The sequence below is a fragment of the Balaenoptera borealis genome (genome assembly GCF_965194805.1).
Source record: "Balaenoptera borealis genome assembly, chromosome: 1".
Lineage (NCBI taxonomy): Eukaryota > Metazoa > Chordata > Mammalia > Artiodactyla > Balaenopteridae > Balaenoptera > Balaenoptera borealis.
Window position 1 is genome coordinate 47,746,055 of NC_138860.1, and position 19,633 is coordinate 47,765,687.

At 47.9% G+C, this 19,633-nt stretch overlaps 1 protein-coding gene across 4 annotated transcripts in view; it reads left to right on the forward strand.

Moving 5' to 3' along the window:
- The window catches only part of NMNAT2 (nicotinamide nucleotide adenylyltransferase 2), a 211,025-nt gene that overhangs the window by 175,046 nt on the left and 16,346 nt on the right, over positions 1-19,633 (forward strand). For all 4 annotated transcript variants that reach the window (XM_082402170.1, XM_082402168.1, XM_082402171.1 and 1 more), the window contains 4 exons: positions 700-826; positions 2,386-2,466; positions 3,653-3,697; positions 7,853-7,929. In XM_082402170.1, the coding sequence (XP_082258296.1) occupies positions 700-826; positions 2,386-2,466; positions 3,653-3,697; positions 7,853-7,929 (330 nt within the window). The remainder of the gene's footprint in view (positions 1-699; positions 827-2,385; positions 2,467-3,652; positions 3,698-7,852; positions 7,930-19,633) is intronic.

Consider the following 19,633-nt stretch of genomic DNA (forward strand, 5'->3'; position numbering starts at 1 on the left):
TGGAATGTGTATTCACACTCTGAGCAGGCGCAAGAGTTCCCAGAACCCCGCCCCTCTTCCTGTAGCACAAACACATCCTGCTCTGCCTGGCACTGCTCCCCAGCTTGGCCCTGTCATTGGCATCTCTGGCCTGGAGAGGCGGCAGGTGGTGATAGCGCCTGGTGTTTGCACGACCTTTCCCAAGCTTGCACAGCCCTTTTGCAGACATGACCTCATTTGAGCCCCGTGAAGCAGGCAGGGAGGGCAGGCATGCATGTTCCACAGAAGGTCACAACATGTACAAAGTTCCTGCCAAGTGCCAGATGCTCTAAAGGCGCTCTGTGTATGCTCGCTCGTGTAATCCTGCCGCAGCCCAGAAAGGTGGCTCTTTTGCCTCTCTATGTTAGGCTCTTGAGCTGAGGTTCAAGGGCAGGTAACTATCCAAGGTCACACAGCCAGAAGGGGGCAGAGCTCAAACTTGAACCCAGGTCTGTGAAACAACACAGCCCACGCGTTTCCCCTCGAGCTATCTCACCTCCTGCTAGCCTAGTGTGGTCACAGGGTGTGGCTGGATCTAGAACCCACCTCCAGCCCTCTTTCTCAGTTCCGGGACACCTGACCATGATGGACAAGCAGTTGAGCATTTGGAGATAACTGGGAAATGCTTTCAAAAGTCTCTTGGGCTAACGACACTGACTCTGCCCTTCTTCCTTCCCCCAGCGGGTGACCGGCTGCATCCTCTCCAATGTCAACACACCCTCCATGACGCCTGTGATTGGACAGCCCCAGAATGAGACCTCCCAGCCCATTTACCAGAACAGCAATGTGCCCACCAAGCCCACTGCAGGTAGGGGAACACTGGTGTAGAGCAGTGGCTCTCAAACTTCAGAATCGCCTGCAGGGCTTGTTAAAATCCAGATCGCTAAGCGCTGCCCCAGAATTTGATTCAGTGGGTCTGGAAGAAGGAAGAGAATTTGCATTTTTAAAAAGTCAATGCTGATGCTCTGGTCCAGGGACCATACTTTGAGAACTCTTAATGTAGGGCATCAGAGAGAAATAGTCACAATGATAGAGACAGGAACAGAGACAGAGAGAGACAGGGGTGATGGTGTGCATTTTAATATAAATATGATTGCCTTAAGTGGGTATTAAAGACAAAAGGGAGCATTTTTCTCTGCCTTTTCTAAGGAGGTTGAGGATCTTGCCAAGGTCACACAGTAAGGAAGTAGCAGGACCAGGAGTTAAACCCAGACAGTCTGCAGCCAGAGTCCCACACTCTTAGCCATCCCTTCACTGACAAAGAGCAGGGGTCCCCCAACATTTACTCAGCCCCTAGTATTATATGCTTGCACGGTGCTCAGTGCTTTACACGGGTTCTCATTTAATGTGGTAATTCTGTGATATAGATATTATATTCCCATTTACAAAGAGAAAACTGGGCTTCAGAGAAGGTGAGTGATTTGCCTAAGGTCACACAGCTCAAAAGTAGAAGAGCCAGAATTCATATTCAGGACTGTCTGATTCCAAGGTCCATGTTCTTCCTAATATTTTCTTCCAGGTCAATTGCAAGAGACAGATCCTGGTATTACTTTTCAAGCCTAGAGACCATAATCTATTTGGTTATCAGTCTATCATAAATAGGGTAATTCACAAGGATGAGCCAGAATTTCATAGTTTGCATATAGCTACGTCTGGGGGCTCAGAAAACTTCTCTGGATTAGAACTCAGAAAGATCACCGAAAACCAGATCCCTCTCAGCCAACGTAGGATGTCTGATTATTCTAAACACCATCCGAAAGGGAAGGAAGACCTTTGCCCAGCAGAAATTACTCCAAATGAGTTCTTTGCCACAGGCCGAGTCTCCGTGGATTTGGGTGTTACTGTTTAGTGTTGGGGGTGGCTGAGGAAATGCACATGATATTAAAAAACGAAAAATGCAAACAGGGCACAGGCCCTTTAAGTGTAGACTATGATCCAATTTATGTTACGTAGACATATCTGCATTAATACGCATAATAAAAATGGAAGAAAATAAAAAAAATATACGCATACTTTAGTGGTGGTTATCTCTAGCGGTGGAATTATGGGTGCTTTCTATTTTCCTTTTTATATATATTCCTCTTCCATATTTTCCAATTTTTCAACAGTGTAATAAACACGACCAGAAAATAGATTCCCATCTAGGGCTCAGAATGCTTGTGCCTTGGACTGGGAATGAGAAGAGGGAATTTGGGCTGTCATATTTCTGTTCTTTCTTTCCACCCTCCTACTGCCTCCATGACCCAACCCCTGCCCCTCCAGGGCAGCCCCACTGTTTACAGTGGCCCAAATGTGGGACTGACGCGAGTGTGAGTTGTGAGTGGTTCTCTCCGTCTGTCCCTGTCTGTCTTGCTGTCTCTCCCATAGCCAAGATCCTGGGAAAGGTGGGAGAAAGCCTAAGCCGGATCTGCTGTGTCCGCCCACCGGTGGAGCGCTTCACCTTTGTGGGTAAGGGAGCAAGGACCTTCTTTACCAATCCCGCCTCTTTTCTTTCCCTCCTCCCTTTGTTCATTCACCAGACAAGCCCCAGCACCTGCTGTAGGATGAGCATTTATAGAGCAAAAATTGGGAGAGAAGAGAGGATGTCACCAGGCCTGCAGGGCCAAGGTGTGATGGGAGCCCAGAGGCGTGATCATCCTGGCTCAGGGATCCTGGAGACCTTCCCCACTCCTCTCCCCTCCTTGGGCTGTTCCGGTCCTTCCCTCTATAGAATGTGTCCACCCGCCTGAGAGTTCTCGGAGGCCCAGCATCCTCCCTCAGGTCCTCCCAGCTCTGGCAGTGTCAGTACTCCTGCTGAGAGGCTAAGAACACACAAGCCCTTTCCTTAATTTTCTCCATTATTTGGCTGCTCCCCTAAGGACTCAGCATAGATGAGACTAGCTGCCTCTGGGGCTCTTTCTCCTACAAACCCCAAATTCGACTCTGCAGAAGAGCTGAAGGTCTAGCCCCCATTCCTTTGACTCTTTGGGGCTGACTTCTGCCATTTCTCAGATTTCCAACCTTGAATAGGAACTAAGAGGGATGGTTGAGGAGGCAGGGGGCCAGGGTGGCATCCCCATGGTGCTCTGCACACCGTGTGCCCCATGTGGGCGTGCACACTCAGAGCACATGGTAAAGCCTCTGTCTTTCACATCTTTCCCGGCCTCTCCATCCTGCCACGTGAAAAATCTCAGCGTACTCAGTTTTGCTTGTTCTTTGAACCAGAACGCTGAACGAGAGAGGGCCACCTCCGTGTGACGCTACAAGCTGTCACCCTAGGTTCAAGGAAGGTGCTCCTGTGGCCAGCCTCCCCTGAATACAGAAGGAAACAAAAGGCGCTCAGCATGAGCACGAGTGTGTCCGTCATTGGCAACCCAGCCGGGCTGTCCAATTCTGAAAGTCCCAGAACAGTGAATCCTGCCTCTGGAGCCTGAGGAGTTGCTTCCTCTCCATTTACGCTACTCAGATGTCCCTACTCCCACCCAATCACCCCTCCCTACTCCCACCCAGTCACCCCTCCCTACTCCCACCCAGTCACCCCTCCCTACTCCCACCCAGTCACCCCACCCCGGGTCCTCCCTCTCAGTACAGAACGCGCATCAGGTACCCGGAAGTTGGTTCCCTGATGCTTCTGCGTTTCCTCTTTCCTCCCTAGATGAGAATGCCAATCTGGGCACAGTGATGCGGTACGAGGAGATTGGTGAGTGGGGCTGGGCAAGTGGGAACATTTGGGGCCACCTGCCTCCATCACGGGCAAAGTGGGGGAGGGGAGAGCCTTGCCAACCCTGGGTGGTGTTTGCAGCAGGGTCTGCTCTTAGAGGGATAATTGATTGTTCCCAAGCTAAGATCATATTCTTAGTCATCTCTGCTTTAACATCTCCATACTAGATTCAGGCAGGTTCCCAGGAGGAAGGACGGGATGAGTTGGCAATTTTCCCTTCGAAGCCTCTTCTCCCTCATTCAAAAGTCATGGAAGTTGAGTTCATTGCCAGCCAGAGAGACTCTTCTCTTGCCCACAGCACTGTGCCTGCGGCAGGAGAGCTCCCCTACCTTCCTTACCAGAGGATTCTGGCGTTTGGAGGATGAGGAGGAGAGACGGGGCAGAAAGCCACATCTATGACCTCCCCCGCAGCCTTGAGTAGAGAGACGAAGGCCCCGACTGTGTGTGAGGGCAGTGAAGGCCCCGGGCCAGAGCAGGTGGAGGGTGGTTACACGGAGCTGTCAGGATGGGAAGGAACTAACCCCCCACAGAAGTGAGCTGAGTCCTGGGCAACCCTAGGAAACAAACCAGGAAACAGATCTTTCCAAGGTTCCAGAATAAGTTAGAGACACAAGTATCTGAAGCCGGGTAAAGGGCAGACAGCAAGAGTGGAGCTGGAGCTGATGCAGGTACCAGGTGACAAGGAGGGTCAGTGACAGCTGGAATGCTTGAAATTCTAGGATGAGGGGCAACCTGGTGTCCAGCTGACATGCTTAATCTTCAACTCGAGCTACAGAGATGTTCCAGGCACCCCCTCCTAGAGATGGAGGTTTGGGGTTGCACCTGGGCACTGGGTTCTCCCAGGAGGCCCAGCAGATGTGATGTCATTTCAAGGAACTTCTCTGGGGCCTGTCCCCTGATCCCAGGCAGTGGTGCACCTGAGTTGGCTCATATTTATTCGCCAGAGCCATTTGTAAAATTTTCAGGGATCTTACCAACCAGTTGTTAAACGCAGCCTATACTAAAAATTAAATTATATTAAGTAACAGTTAAATACATTGTATTCAAAACAAAAGTATTAAGTACTCAAAACTCCTCATTTCCCAATTCTTTTATCAAGTTTTAATAGGCTTTATTTACCAGCACATGGCTGTCTGAGGACCACAGGAAAGGGCGCCTGCCTTTCTGGCTGCTTCCCAAAGCCAGCAGGAAGAAGCATGCAACCCCAGGTTCCACAGCCCCAAACACCCAAAAACCCTGCAGTTCCACACCTGGCCAGGAACCACCTTCCCAGGGAGGAAGTCTTCTCCACCAGACCAGCCGAGCTCAGATCAGTCTTCAGACCTTCAGCTCTATTCCAATGTATATTTTCCTCCGACACCTTGTTCCAGGAAGAATGCATTGTGGCCCAGCTTCAGCTGGGACCTCTTTACCTTCCCAGCACCTAGGGCCTACGTATCAGGCTGTCCTGCCCTGGGGAGTTCCCCCTCCTACGGAGAGGCAATGCGATGGGTGTTTGTTTGCACGGCCACGCTCCTAGCTCCTAGCACTCCACGTTTACCATCTCACTGCAGCCTTGTGAGGGGCAGGGCTAGTCTTAGCCCCATCTTACTCCTCTTTCAGAGAAAGGAAAGCTGAGTGGCCACAGCTGTCTGGATGGATTCGTGGCCTCGTGTGGTACAGGTGGCAGCTGCCTCAGTGTGCAGTGGGTACTGGAAGGGGCTGCAGGGCCTGGGGTTTTGCATAACCCGGATTCCCGGGAGGAGAGTGTGGCTGGAGAGTGCTGATTCTGGCTCCCTGGATCCTGAACTGGGGAAGGAAGTTGGACCCAGAGGAGGTCCCAGGAAGGGAGCTTGCCTGGCCTCTAGACCACTGTGCTGTGAGGCCCTCTGGCTCACACGTCCCCTTTTTGAAATCCCCTTGCACGCTTCACGAGAAGGAAAAAGCCATTTCTCCTAGCTCAGTTAGCATCTATGCCTCCGTTTCCACTTCCTTAACCCGCTGACTGCTCCCGAGGCCTGCCCCAGACCCAAGGCTTATGGGCTGAAAACACGTACCTTAGTCTCAGATGATAAACCTGAGAAACCACTGCTGCCCTCCAGCGGCCACACGTGGGATTCCAAGCCCTGCCAGGGCCTCTTGGTCTGTGACAAACCCATCTGTTCTAGTGCTGCAAGCAAAGGTGGAAACCCCGCGCTTTAACTTGATCTGCTTTGGCTTTAAAAATAATCCTACATTATTTTCAAGTGAGAAAGTGAGTCTCTGGCTTGGGAATAGAAAAGAGATTCATTTCCATGGCTGTAGAGCAGGGTTTCTCAACCACGGCACTGTTGACAGTGGGGACCAGATAATCCTGTGTCATGGGGGCTGCTGTGTGCTGCGTAGACTGTTGAGTGGCATTCCTGCCCTCTGAGCACTAGGTACCAGCGGCACACCCCTCTCTCCAGTCTTGACAACCAAAGAAGTCTCCAGACATTGCCAAATTCTGGAGACAAAATCGCCCCCCCCCCCCCAGTTGAGAATCACTGATGGAGAAGAAACTGAGGACCAGCATGTCATCTGGAGACGGCCAGCTAACTGAACTCTTAGGTCCACAGTTACAGAGCTTCAGCCTTTCAACAGAGAACTGACCTGGAATTCTGGGTGGCTCCAAGCCGGAGACAGGGAACAACAGGATCCCAGAATGAGCCCGGTCTGGCTCCTCTCAGCCATCCGAAGGCTGGTGGCCTAACACAGAGGGAGGCACCATTGACCAGGGCCTCCATGCTGCAAGAGACAAGGCCACAATCGCCATCCCGGACTGCCATCCCAGAGCACCCAGAAGGCTCTTAGACAGCCTGCCCGCACGGCCTCTGCGGTCAGCCTGTCTGTTGTTCACTCATTCAACACATTCTGAGCACCTACTGTGCACAGGTCACTCTGCCAGGCCCTGGAGATATAAAGATCAATTAAGGTCCCTGGACATAAACAGACCATGAGACTACCGTGTGACGTGGAGGAGAGAGGAGAGGGGAGGCTGCAGGAATATTTAAGAGTTAAGACCCCAGGGCTCCATGGGGCTCCCTGAGTATGGGCTGCACTGAGCTGGGACCGTGAGATGCGCTCACTGTCTGTCGCCAGCCCAGCAGCCTTCCACTCAGCCTGCAGCCAGGGCGAGCTCACCACCTGAAAGTCCTCGTCAGGTCCCTGAGCTAGCTACAGGGTCTGAGGCGGGCAGAGCTGCCACCCGTCTCTCGGCCTCAGGGTCCAGGGTGGCAGTGTTCTCTGGAAGGCTCAGAGCGGGGCTGTCTCACTGTTTCAGGCAAGATACCCACAGCCACAGCCTCTTGATGGAAGGGCCTTCGATGCCCGGGAACCAGACGCACCACCTGAATCCCAGCCCAGGTGGAAGTCTCTCCCCACGTGGTTCTGAGAATCCCAGGATTCTTTTTCCCCCTGTTGCTCAGTGTTCATGCCCCAGTCAGTTTGCTGCCTGTTTTAAATGACAGCGGCCTCACTGGGGAAATTCAGAGTGAGCTTAATGAGGGAAGAAAAACAAGTGACAAGCAAGAAGTACGCCTGGGAGTCAGGAAAGTGGGGGGCAGCCTCACTCCTCAAGCCCTTTGCTGAGGACAGTGGCCGTGTAAAGAGAGGACATCCGATGAGCTGAGCTAGCGATGATTTGAGGGTGTACTCGGGGTCCCCCGCCCCCCATCACATCGGGTGCTTGTGACGAGACAAACCCCAGATAATGCACAGCAGCGGAGGAGCCAAACTCCACGGGCACTTCGGTTTGATATGGAGCAAAGGAGAGACCCTTAGACCTCACACTAGGCATGTAGCTGGCTCAGTCTCTGTTCGGGTGACCAGCCATCCTGGTTTAGCATGGAAACCCATCCTGGAAGCCCCTCAGTACCAGCAAACCAGGACAGTTAGTCTCCCTCTCTGCGCCATTCCTCCTGCAGGGAATGAGGGTGGTCTGTAAATGAGCCTGGGGGAGGGGTGAGCAGAGGTTTCAGCACGGCACACACCGTGGTGCAGAGGCACCTGGAAGAACTGGGCTCTGGAGCCCCAAGGATGGGACACTTCTGTGTTCAGCGGGGGAAGAAGGCTGAGACTTGAATGTTTCCCAGGCCTCCACTCACTCCCTTTTCAAACTTTGTTCCCCCTCCTCAGAGCTGCGGATCTTGCTGCTGTGTGGCAGTGACCTTCTGGAGTCCTTCTGCATCCCAGGGCTCTGGAATGAGGCAGATGTGAGTAGCAAGGTTATGGCCTGTGCACAGCTGGCGTGGGGATGGATGGGGAGGGGGCACTCGACTTTGACCTGTAGTCTTCCCTCCTCACACAGGAGGGCAATGGGCAATCCATTCACATCATGATGGAAGAAAATTCTCAAAGCAGCTATACTCCAATAAAAATTAGTTTAAAAAATTAAATTAAATTAAAAAAAAACTCTCACCTACCCCCAGGTTTATCTCATCCTGTATTTTTATACTCACTCCTCCTCATGCTTGCTCCTGGAAAGCCCCTGGGAAAAAAAGCAATCTGAGTCATAGAATACCTTCTCCAAGTAGTGCTTGGAAGGTGTGTGCTGGTGGGGAAAGATGGGGGAGGGAGGAAGTTTTTTAAAAAGCCTTTGCCCTTTTGAAAAGTGTGTGTTTTGTTTTCCTTTGATTCTTTTGAAGAGGTGGTAAATACCACCCTAGAATTCCCTTAACAAGAGAAAAGGGGTCAAGAGGGGAGAAGTTAATAGCAAAAGGTCAGTAGGATCCTTCTGGCAATTGACTTGGGATAGAGGGAAGGAGGAAGTTAAACTTATACCATTTAGAAGCTCAGTGGACATCTTTTGTACCAGATCTGACAGAGATGGTCTTAAACTAGCTAATTCATGAGTTACTCACCCTTCAGACGTACATTCATTTTTGTTCTTTTATTAATTCATTCATCTGATAGCCAGAGCTAATGCTAGCTCCCAAACCCATAGCCCTTTGAAAGTTGGATTCTCAAGGCAGATATTCTAGACCTAGTACTTTTTCATTACTTACTGTGTGACCCCATGCAAATCACTCAACTCCTCTGGGCCTTGGTTGTTTTTTTAAAATCTATAGAATGTTATCTGTAGCATTCGGAGATTTTTAAAGAAATAAACAAGACAGTCCCTGCCCCCAAGTATCAGGTACCACCTGGTACCGAGTATTACCACCTGGTAAGATGTCTGCATATGAAAATTTTTCATGTATATATATGTCTCTGAAGAGAGAGAGAAGTAGAGAACCTTCAGGGTTAAACTCAAGATTCTAGTTCTGCTCCAACACAGCTCATGACAAAATATATTCCGAGCATCAGTTTTTCCCATCTCTAAAATGGGCATCCTAATAGTACCCATCTCATAGGGTCTGGGGAGAATTAAGTGAGATTATCCATGTAAAGTGCCCAGCCTAGCACCTGACACACAGTGACATACAACAACTGTTAATAAGTGAATTTACCTAAATAGACACATAGATAAACACATAAATATATAGCATAGATGCTAGCCTGCTGTGGGGTAACCAAGACTGGAGGCATAGTTTCAGGGAAGCAGATTATACTGTGTAGTCCTTTCTCCTCTACCCCTGCACAATTTCCTGCAGGTGAAATTTGAAACCTCTTTTCGGTTCTGGATTAAGTGGCTTAATTAACTTTTACTTTCCTCTCTACTTCACAAGTTGCTTTGAAAGGAAAAAGTAATGCGGGGGAAGTTCTGTACAAGATTTCAGCAAAGCTCTTTCAAGAATCCAGGCAAATCGGGGCAATTGCCTGAGGCCCCATCCCATGGGGAGTTCCTGACAGGCAGGGGAGCGATTCAGGGGGATGAAATTGACAGGGGCAGCAGCCTGAACGGCGGCTGCATGAACAGGACGTCTCTAGGGCCTCTTTGCTAAGTGTGGCTCTCAAGGGCAGACCCCGCTTTCTGGAGCCTGACATTGACACAACTGGGGGCCCTTGAAGCACGGCCAGTCCCTCTGTGTTCCTCCCAGAGAGAAGGCCGACTGCAGGGCCTCTAATTTCTCTCCGACATGGCTACTCCTGACGTTGTCAGATCCCACATTCAGAGAACCAGGAAAAAGAGCCCCAGGTCACTCCTCTTCCAGTTGGTCCCTGATGCTGAAATGACGTGTTGCTTACAAGAAAAGAATTGAAAAACCGATAGCTGTGGGTTTACTGGGGCTGTGGTAGTGGAGGTGGAGTGAGACCCTCATCTGTTCAACCATGTTCCCACCTGACGGGTCATCCTGGAGATCGGAGCACCCAGCCCGGCCGCTCCCAGAGGCACAGCAGTTCCAAACCAGCAGGGACCCCACATCTGTCCTGTTCAGGGTGCTGAGAATTCCAATCCACAGCACAGGCGGAGGGAGACTGGCTGAAGCGGACCCTCAGGGCTCACTCCAGATGGTTCTCTAGAGCCCAGAGCTCTACCTCCCCACCCCCACCCAACCGATTGCTCAGTTCCCTGATTCCACCGACCGTGAATCTGTGGGGTCCTTAGAATCATGACAGCCAAGGGAGAGGCAAAAAAAAAAAAAAAAAAAAAAAAATCAAAATCAAGGAGCTGTTTCCTTATGTAACAAGTGTGAATTTCAGGCCACAACAGAAGTGTGCCAGAAATATCACAATTTATTTAAATCGCGTGAAAATTCAACTCCAAATCACCATCCCAGGGATGATGGAAAGTTAGGCTCAGTCATTACTGACTAGCAGAACCTGAGAGGCTCTCGTGGGCTCTGAACGTGAACATCCGTTCATCAGGGTCGCCACAGACATCTTCCCTGTGGGGGCCTTCGCGGTCCAGTGAGGTGGATGGCAAGCTGTCCCAGGCCCACCTGGGGAATGGGGCTCCTGGCCGAGTCTGGAAGGCCCCGTGCTGGGCCCAACCCACCTATGATCCTGGCCCTATTTTCTTCTGAGGCTTTGCCCTTAGGGTGCTGTCTGGGAGGGAGGAGGGGGTGGGCTTCACAGCTCTCTAGCTTCTTTGTAGTGTGGAAGGGGGGGCAGCTGAACCTCTTCTTTCTATTCTGAAGCTATCTCCCCTATTTTCTCTCCCCTCCTCTGGACATCTAGGGAAATCCCTTCAGTGGTTTAAAGCCATTGACTTCAAAACGTACTATTTTCTGCCGTGAAAACTCCTCTCATAAAGGGTCTGGTTCTCTGCTAGAAATAGGGTGGGGATTGGGCAAAGGCATATATAGGGAACATGAAACTAGTTAGTAACTCAGTGAATTATCCCACTGTCCGTATGTGGGGAAAGTTGGAGCTCAGGGTCTAGAAAAGGAAGGTCTTTCTTTCAAGACTGGTACAGGGTGAGCCCTGCTTATTCTAATAGAAAGTTCTAGCCTCTAATAGAAAGTTTGCCTGGAAGTGGCCCGTTTTAGGGATCTCTGTTCCTAACCATGAGATTACCAGGGATCAGGTATGTGAGACCCACTTCTATCCCAGGTTTCATTCTTTTATTCAACCCTTTATCAGAACACATTTCTTTTTATCATCTGGTGTCCCAAGTGGTACTTGCTGGCCACAGACCTGTGCTCAGTGACCATGAACCTGAAGCCTTGAATCTGCCAATGATGGCACAGAAGGGTGAGGAAGAGAACCAAGTTTCTTGGAAAAGTCCTAGACCCTTGCTCTGCGTTCCAGTCTCTCCAGAATCCTCAGGAACACACCAAGAGAGAAGCCACTAGTTCAGACAGGTCTGGGAGACATAGAAGCCCCACCATCCTTCTGTAAAGAAAGCTCCGTGGGGACCGTGGAGCAGCAATGCCCCACCCAGGCTGGAAAGCAGCTGGGACAGTCTGTTCTACAGTAGGGCTGCCAAGCCCTCTTTCGACACAATCACAAACTCTCCGTTGAGTCAGTCTTGCTCTTTCTTTTGATTTGGATTCCTGAACCTATGCTCTCCGTCCAGAAATCTAATTACACAACTAAAGGAACAACCCATCCCCACCCAAACACATCCCCTGGGCATTTCCCAACAGACACAAAAATCCATCAGCCCATAGTGAATTCTGACCTTCTCTGACCCATGGCACACCCCTTCCCCTTACATTCCGTGGGGAGAAAATTCCATACATATACATCATGTTTCTCTCCATGGAATACAAAAGAGTTGCTTGTGTGGCCTGGCAGTTGGCATTTTCATTCTTGATTCCTGAGAGAGAGCAAGGTCCAGTTTCCTGGACCAGCCTTTGGAGTTTGGGACCAGCCTTTGGAGTTTGGGATCTTTGCTATGCCGCATCCTGACACCAGCACCAAAGCACATATCCAGGCATGGACTGGGGTCTATGGGAAGTCAAGGCCAAAGCCTAAAGGGTCAGCCATGGACAGATTTGTGAAACAGGAAACTCTTATCCTCGCTGCCCTCCCCCAGACAAAACCCATCGTCTAGGGATCTGATGCTGCCAGCTGCTTTGTCCATCATATTATAATGGAAGGCAGTCTGGCAATTAATTCTGATTCAAGCATTCTTTCATTCAATCAATCTTTCAGCTGATACTGAGTGCCCAGTATGAATATAAGCGCATTGTTTGTCCTTGCAGCACTTGCAATCTAAAAATATCTTACAGTTTTTATTCTATTAGTTCTTTATATTACATGAAATAAAACATAAAAAGTTTAGAAGAGTTCTTGAACCTAGTAAGCAGTCAATAAATGTTGGCTGTTATTTATTCATTGGTTTTAAAATATTTATTGAGTACCTGCCATGGGCCAGACACTGTTCTAGGGCTGGAAGAACGGAGAAAACAGAATAGACGAAGTTCCCCACCGTTGTGCACTGTGCTTTCTAATGGGGAGACACAATAAACACTTTGCTTGTTTCTCGTGGATTGTCTCAGTTAACCACCGGAACACTCCTGAAAGTGGAATCTCGGTTCCCATTTATAGGTATGGAAACCAGGGCTCACATGGATTGTGACTTGTCCAAGACCACTTAGCTATTAGCAGCAGAGCAGGACTTGGCATACATTCAGATCCCTAATCCAGATAAGACAGACAAGTGGGAAGAATGACTGTGATTCACAGCAGGCCACAAGGGAGGGGGTAGCACTTGAGCTGGGCTTTGAATAATGGGCAGGATTGGGTTAAGTGGGTACAAAAAGAAGGGCTTTTGAGGTTGAGAGAAGGCTGTAAAAGATCCAGTGGTGGGCATAAGACCTTTTGGGGAGTTGGTTCTGGCTGGTTGAAATAGAAGGTTTATCTTGGTCCTTATCTGGGAGACTTTTGACTTTTCAGCAAGCAGGCAAAATCATTCAGTTTAATGATTAAATGTATTCACTGCTTGAAAATGGTATTTGCATTTTAAATGAGCAAGGGTCAATATTTAACTCAAAGGAATGAAAACCCAAAGGTGGAACATTAAGCACCAGAGATGGGCCAATGAGGAAACTGTTTTTTCTTTTTCTTTCTTTTTGCACTTCTCAAAGCCCAACATTCCACAGGCTGGCTCTAATTGGCTGTGTTCTACGTTTTTCCAGCCAACCAGGCATGGGCTAACTGCTTCCTGCATCCACCAGCTATGGGAAAACAACCAAAGAAAATAAACAGAGGAAGAGCCTGGGGCACTAGCCACTCCAGAAGAAATCCCAGGGCTCCAGGATAAATGGAGCAAAGACAAACATTTGGTTTTTCAGGCTCAGATGGTTTTTATCAGACAGTCCAGCCCCCAGCCAGGAAGCCCAATGGACACTTCCACCCCGGGGATTAGGTCTCCACACTGATAAGCCTGATGCCGTGTTTCCAGCTCTGGGGAAGGCGGCTTCGGCCCTACCATGGGAGCTAGGGTTCTCGTGTGAAAGGCACTGTTGGTTTGGTTTTCACGCTTCTGACTTGAGTCTGGAATTCCTTGCCTTCCCACACCCCCAGGCAGATTGGAAATGGGAGTGGGAATGATTTCCCCTGGGAAACCCATCTGAAGGATCATTCATTGATTTGCACTAACAGAGCCATCCTGGAAATGTGTTCCCACCCGGCCTTCCCTCCAGAGAGGAGCAGGGGCCAGAAGAAGGGTGGAGGATTCTTTCCCGAAATGGCTGGAGCCTGTTTCAGAAGCTCCTCACCTACTGTTGTGTGGCTTCTGCTGGATGCTGTCTCCTTGCATCTTGTTTAACCTACTCAGAAGCACACAAAATTATATACTTTAGGGGGCGATGTACAGTAATGAGCTGAGGACTTAGGATAAGCCTGGAGAAAAAATAAGATAGACTATATTCTCAAACCAAGAAATTTCAAGTCACTAAAATGGGAGTCTTAAAAATGGATCTAGAAGAGGCATACTGTGGTGGAAAGAGCCTTTAAAGTGAACCAGAGTGGGTTCAAATTCACTTACTTGCTGTGCGGCTTGGACTAGTTACTACATCTCACTGAGTCTTGGTTTCCCCATCTATGAAGTGAGAACTGAAGCACACATCTCAGAAGATGGTTGCTTCAAGGATTAAATGTATTAAGAAATAAAGCTGCTAGTACTGTGCCTGGTGCATAGCAGGTCCTCTAATAAATGGTGCTTCTGCTTCCTGCTGATAGTCCCCTGTTCATCCCTGAACATCCTCATCTGGAGAAGAAGTACGAGTTGGCCTGAGTAACTCAGGTACTGTACCTTGGGAAGAGAGGAGAGATGTTTGAGGGAGATGGTCAGGATCCTGAACCCTGATCTCAGAATGATTCCATAGAGGGTCTTACCAGTTAGACTTGCCCGGGTAAGTCAGTGTAAATTGGATTCTGTCACTAATGGAAGTCAAGCCCTCTGTTTAAAACACTCTAATGGCTTGTCTTCACATTTGGAATGAAACCCCATCTTTATCGTGATCTGGTCCTTCTCTACTTCTCCCGCCTCTCTGTGCCCCAGTTCCACCTAGTTTCTTTATTTGAACAGTTTTTCCCACCTCAGGGCCTTTGCACTAGCTGTGGCCTCACTGGGAACGCTCTTTTCCCAGGTATCCCTATGTCTGGCCGGTTCTTGTCATTTAGGTTTCGGCTTAAAAGTCATTTTGTTTTATATTCAGTATTGTACTTAGCTCCACCTGATGTTTTCTTATTTATGTATTTATTTGTTTACGATCTCTCCCTACTGGAGGTAAGTTCTGTGAGCACACTGCACTTGTCTGTCTCATTGGGCAACACCAGGACAGTGCCTGGTTCACCATATACACTCAATAAAAGTTTGTTGAATGAAAGAATGTAAGAGTACCTGGGAACAGCTTGGTTGGAGAAATTCAGCCTCCACCGTGAGATATGGCCCTAACTTTTGCCAGTTACCCAGAAGACATTAGCCACTACAAGAGATTAGCCACTTAATAGTAACCTGCCCTTATCCTTCAGAGCAATACAGTTGAAATAATTAGTCATTTGTTTAATGTCTCCCACTAGATAGTGATTGAGCCAAGAGATGAGGCCATGTCTGTCTTGCTCAGCCCTGGTGCCCAGGAAAGTGCCTGGCTAAGATCACAGGGCATCCTCCCACCCAGAGTATCCCTGAAACCCAGCAGGGCAGGTCTTGAAATTCCGCCTCCTGGAAGGATGATGATGATTCCACATTCCTTCCAAGAGATCTGCCTCCTGGCTACCACGAGTGTTCTCACTCCCGAGGCCAAGTTGCTTCCTGCCTCAACATGTCTCATATCCTTTCCTCAGATTCCCCACACTGGGGGGAACAGAGTCTGCCCCCTCCCACTTCCTCTCCCCTTCCCCACTCCTGCCGCCCCTGGGAGCCTTTGACCAGAAGATGAAAAGATACGATCAAAGCTGTGCCTGTGAGCAGGAAGTTGAAGCAGGATGAATGTCACAGACCCCCACCTCTGAGACACGACACAGGCCAGAGCTACAGTGAGAGGCCACTGTCTGCTGCGGGGGGAGAAGATTGTACCCTGATCCTGCCCACTGCCGTGTGGCAGAATGAGGTCACATCAGTCACCATCGGGAGAGGGAATTGCCAATCAGGACAGCTCTGCTGCTCTGACCACCCACCCACTCACCCACCTCCCCACCCCCAAGGCAAGACCTGCAGAGAACTCTTCATGAAGACACGGGAGGTGTTGGGCCCCTCGTGCTGGAACAGGAGCTCCATGCCAGGGGCCCGGGCACATTCCTGTGGGCTCCGTGGGCAGGGAGAGCTTGAGAAACCCTCCGTTTCCTGGGGTCAGACATCCGTCCTCATCTCCCCAGAGCCGGGGGTGGGGCGCGGGTCGGGGGAGGAAATGTCCTCATTTTTGCTGGAATCCCCAGAGGTGCTCATCCCACAAGTATCTCATTTTGACTTCATCCCAAACCAAGCCAGAGTATTAGCAGCTTAGGCAACTGCCTCTATTATTAAAAGTGACAATTTTCCAAAGGTGGGTGCACGTCAGGAGGATTAGGAAGCATTGTAAAGAGGGAGGCTCCACCCCACTGTAGACATGTTGTATCAGAATCCCTGGGGTGAGGTCTGGGGGGGGCTGTTGCTGCTGTTATTATTGTTTTTAAAGCTCCGGGGTGATTCCGCTGACCAATCAGATGAAGTGTGGGAACTTACAGAAGTAAGATCACCCGTGCTTTTCACGGGGAACTGAAAGTCTGTCTAGAGTCACCTCCTTGGGTCTCCCAGAGTTTCCATTAGGTACATCGGGCTTCCTTCCATGTCCTGAGGTGAGAGAGTTTATCAGCTAACTCAAGGACAACTGCCAGAGGGGACTCTGCAGGAATCCACTTGCTCAACCGCATATATCGAGCACGTATGATGTGCCAGGTCCTTTTCACCCAGGAACATGGCAGTGAACGAAACACACAAATTGCCTGCCCTCATGAAGGTTACCTTTATAGGGAAGAGAGAAGGAGAGCAAAAAAAGGTTAAATAAAGAAAATATACAAGGTGTTAGAGATAAATGCTATGGAGGAATATGAAGCGCAGCAGGAAGTGGAGACTGTCAGGGCGTGGGGTGGGTGTGGGTCTACGTGCACAGGGACGCAGGTTGAAATAGCATGGCCAGAGGAGGTCTCACTGAGAAGGTGGTATTTTTTTTTTTTTTTTTGGTTTCTATTGATACTTTTTCTTTTTTTAAACACATCTCTATTGGAGTATAATTGCTTCAACATACCGTGTTAGTTTCTCTTGCACAGCAAAGCGAATCAGCCATATGCATACACATGTCCCCATATCCCCTCCCTCTTGAGCCTCCCTCCCATCCTCCCTCTCCCACCCCTCTAGGTCAGCACAAAGCACCGAGCTGATCTCCCTGTGCTATGCTGCTGCTTCCCACCAGCCAACTATTTTACATCCAGTAGTGTATATATGTCAATGCTACTCTCACTTCATCCCAGCTTCACCCTCCCACCCCATGTCCTCAAGTCCATTCTCTATGTCTACCTCTTTATTCCTGCCCTACAAGTAGGTTCATCAGTACCTTTTTTTTTTTTTTTTTTGATTCCATATATATGTGTTAGCATACGGTATTTGTTTTTCTCTTTCTGGCTTACTTCACTCTGTATGACAGACCCTAGGTCCATCCACCTCAGTACAAATGACTCAATTTCGTCTCTTTTTATGGCTGAGTAATATTCCATTATACATATGTGACACATCTTCTTTATCCATTCATCTGTTGATGGACACTTAGGTTGCTTCCATGTCCTGGCTATTGTAAATAGTGCTGCAATGAACATTGTGGTGCATGTCCCTTTTTGAATTATGGTTTTCTCAGGGTATATGCCCAGTAGTGGGATTGCTGGGTCATATGGTAGTTTTATTTTTAGTTTTTTAAGGAACCTCCATACTGTTTTCCATAGTGGTTATATCAGTTTACATTCCCACCAACAGTACACTGTTGGAGGGTTCCCTTTTCACCGCATCCTTTCCAGCATTTATTGTTTCTAGCTTTTTTGATAATGGCCATTCTGACCGGCATGAGGTGATACCTCATTGCAGTTTTGATTCCGTCTCTAATAATTAGTGATGCTGAGCATCTTTTCATGTGCCTCTTGGCCATCTGTATGTCTTCCTTGGTGAAATGTCTATTTAGGTCTTCCGCCCATTTTTTAACTGCATTGTTTGTTTTTTTGATATTGAGCTCCATGAGCTGTTTGTATATTTTGGAGATTAATCCTTTGTTGTTTCATTTGCAAATATTTTCTCCCATTCTGAGGGTTGTCTTTTGTCTTGTTTATGGTTTCCTTTGCTGTGCAAAAGCTTTTAAGTTTAATTAAGTCCCATATGTTTATTTTTGTTTTTATTTCTGTTACTCTAGGAGGTGGGTCAAAAATGATCTTGCTGTGGTTTATGTCAAAGAGTGTTTTTCCTATGTTTTCCTCTAAAAGTTTTATAGTGTCTGGTCTTACATTTAAGTCTTTAATCCATTTGGAGTTTATTTTTGTGTATGGTGTTAGGGAGTGTTCTAATTTCATTCTTTTACATGCAGCTGTCCAGTTTTCCCAGCACCACTTATTGAAGAGGCTGTCTTTTCTCCACTGTATGTTCTTGACTCCTTTGTCATAAATTAGGTGCTCATATGTGTGTGGGTTTATCTCTGGGCATTCTACCCTGTAGCACTGATCTACATTTCTGTTTTTGTGCCAGCACCATACTGTCTTGATTACTGTAGCTTTGTAGTATAGATTGAAGTCAGGGAGCCTGATTCCTCCAGCTCCGTTTTTCTTTCTCAAGATTGCTTTGGCTATTCGGGGTCTTTTGTGTTTCCATACGAATTGTAAGATTTTTTTGTTCTAATTCTGTGAAGAATGCCAGTGGTAGTTTGATAGGGATTGCATTGAATCTGTAGATTGCTTTGGACAGTATGGTCATTTTCACAATGTTGATTCTTCCAATCCAAGAACATGGTATATTTCTCCATCTGTTTCTGTCATCTTTGATTTCTTCCATCAGTGTTTTATAGTTTTCTGAGTACAAGTCTTGTGCCTCCTTAGGCAGGTTTATTCCTAGGTATTTTATTCTTTTTGTTGCAATGGGGAATGGGAGTGTTTCCGTAATTTCTCTTTCTGATTTTTCATTGTTGGTGTATAGGAATGCCAGAGATTTCTGTGCATTAATTTTGTATCCTGAAACCTTACCAAATTCATTGATTAGTTCTAGTAGTTTTCTGGTGGCATCTTTAGGATTTTCTATGTATAGTATCATGTCATCAGCAAATAGTGACAGTTTGACTTCTTCTTTTCCAATTTGTACTCCTTTTATTTCTTTTTCTTCTCTGATTGCCCTAGCTAGGACTTCCAAAACTATGTTGAATAAGAGTGGGAGAGTGGACATCCTTGTCTTGTTCCTGATCCTAGTGGAAGTGCTTTCAGTTTTTCACCATTGAATATGATGCCTGCTGTTGGTTTGTCATATATGGCCTTTATTATGTTGAGGTAGGTTCCCTCTATGCCCATTTTCTGGACAGTTTTTATCATAAATAGGTGTTGAGTTTTGTCAAAAGCTTTTTCTGCATCTATTGAGATGATCACATGGTTTTTACTCCTTAATTTGTTAATGTGGTGTATCACATTGATTGATTTGCGTATATTGAAGAATCCTTGCATCCCTGGGATAAATCCCGCTTGATCGTGGTGTATGATCCTTTTAATGTGTTGTTGGATTCTGTTTGCTAGTATTTTGTTCAGGATTTTTGCATCTATGTTCACCAGTGATATTGGTCTATAATTTTCTTTTTTTGTGATATCTTTTTCTGATTTTGGTATCAGGGTGATTGTGGCTTCGTAGAATTAATTTCAGAGAGTTTCTCCCTCTGTAATTTTTTGGAAGAGTTTGAAAATGATTGGTGTTAGCTCTTCTCTAAATGTTTGATAGAATTTGCCTGTGAAGCCATCTGGTCCAGACGTTTGTTTGTTGGAAGATTTTTAATTGCGATTTCAATTTCATTACTTGTGATAGGTCTGTTTATATTTTCTAATTCTTCCTGGTTCAGTCTCGGAAAATTGTACCTTTCCAAGAATTTGTCCATT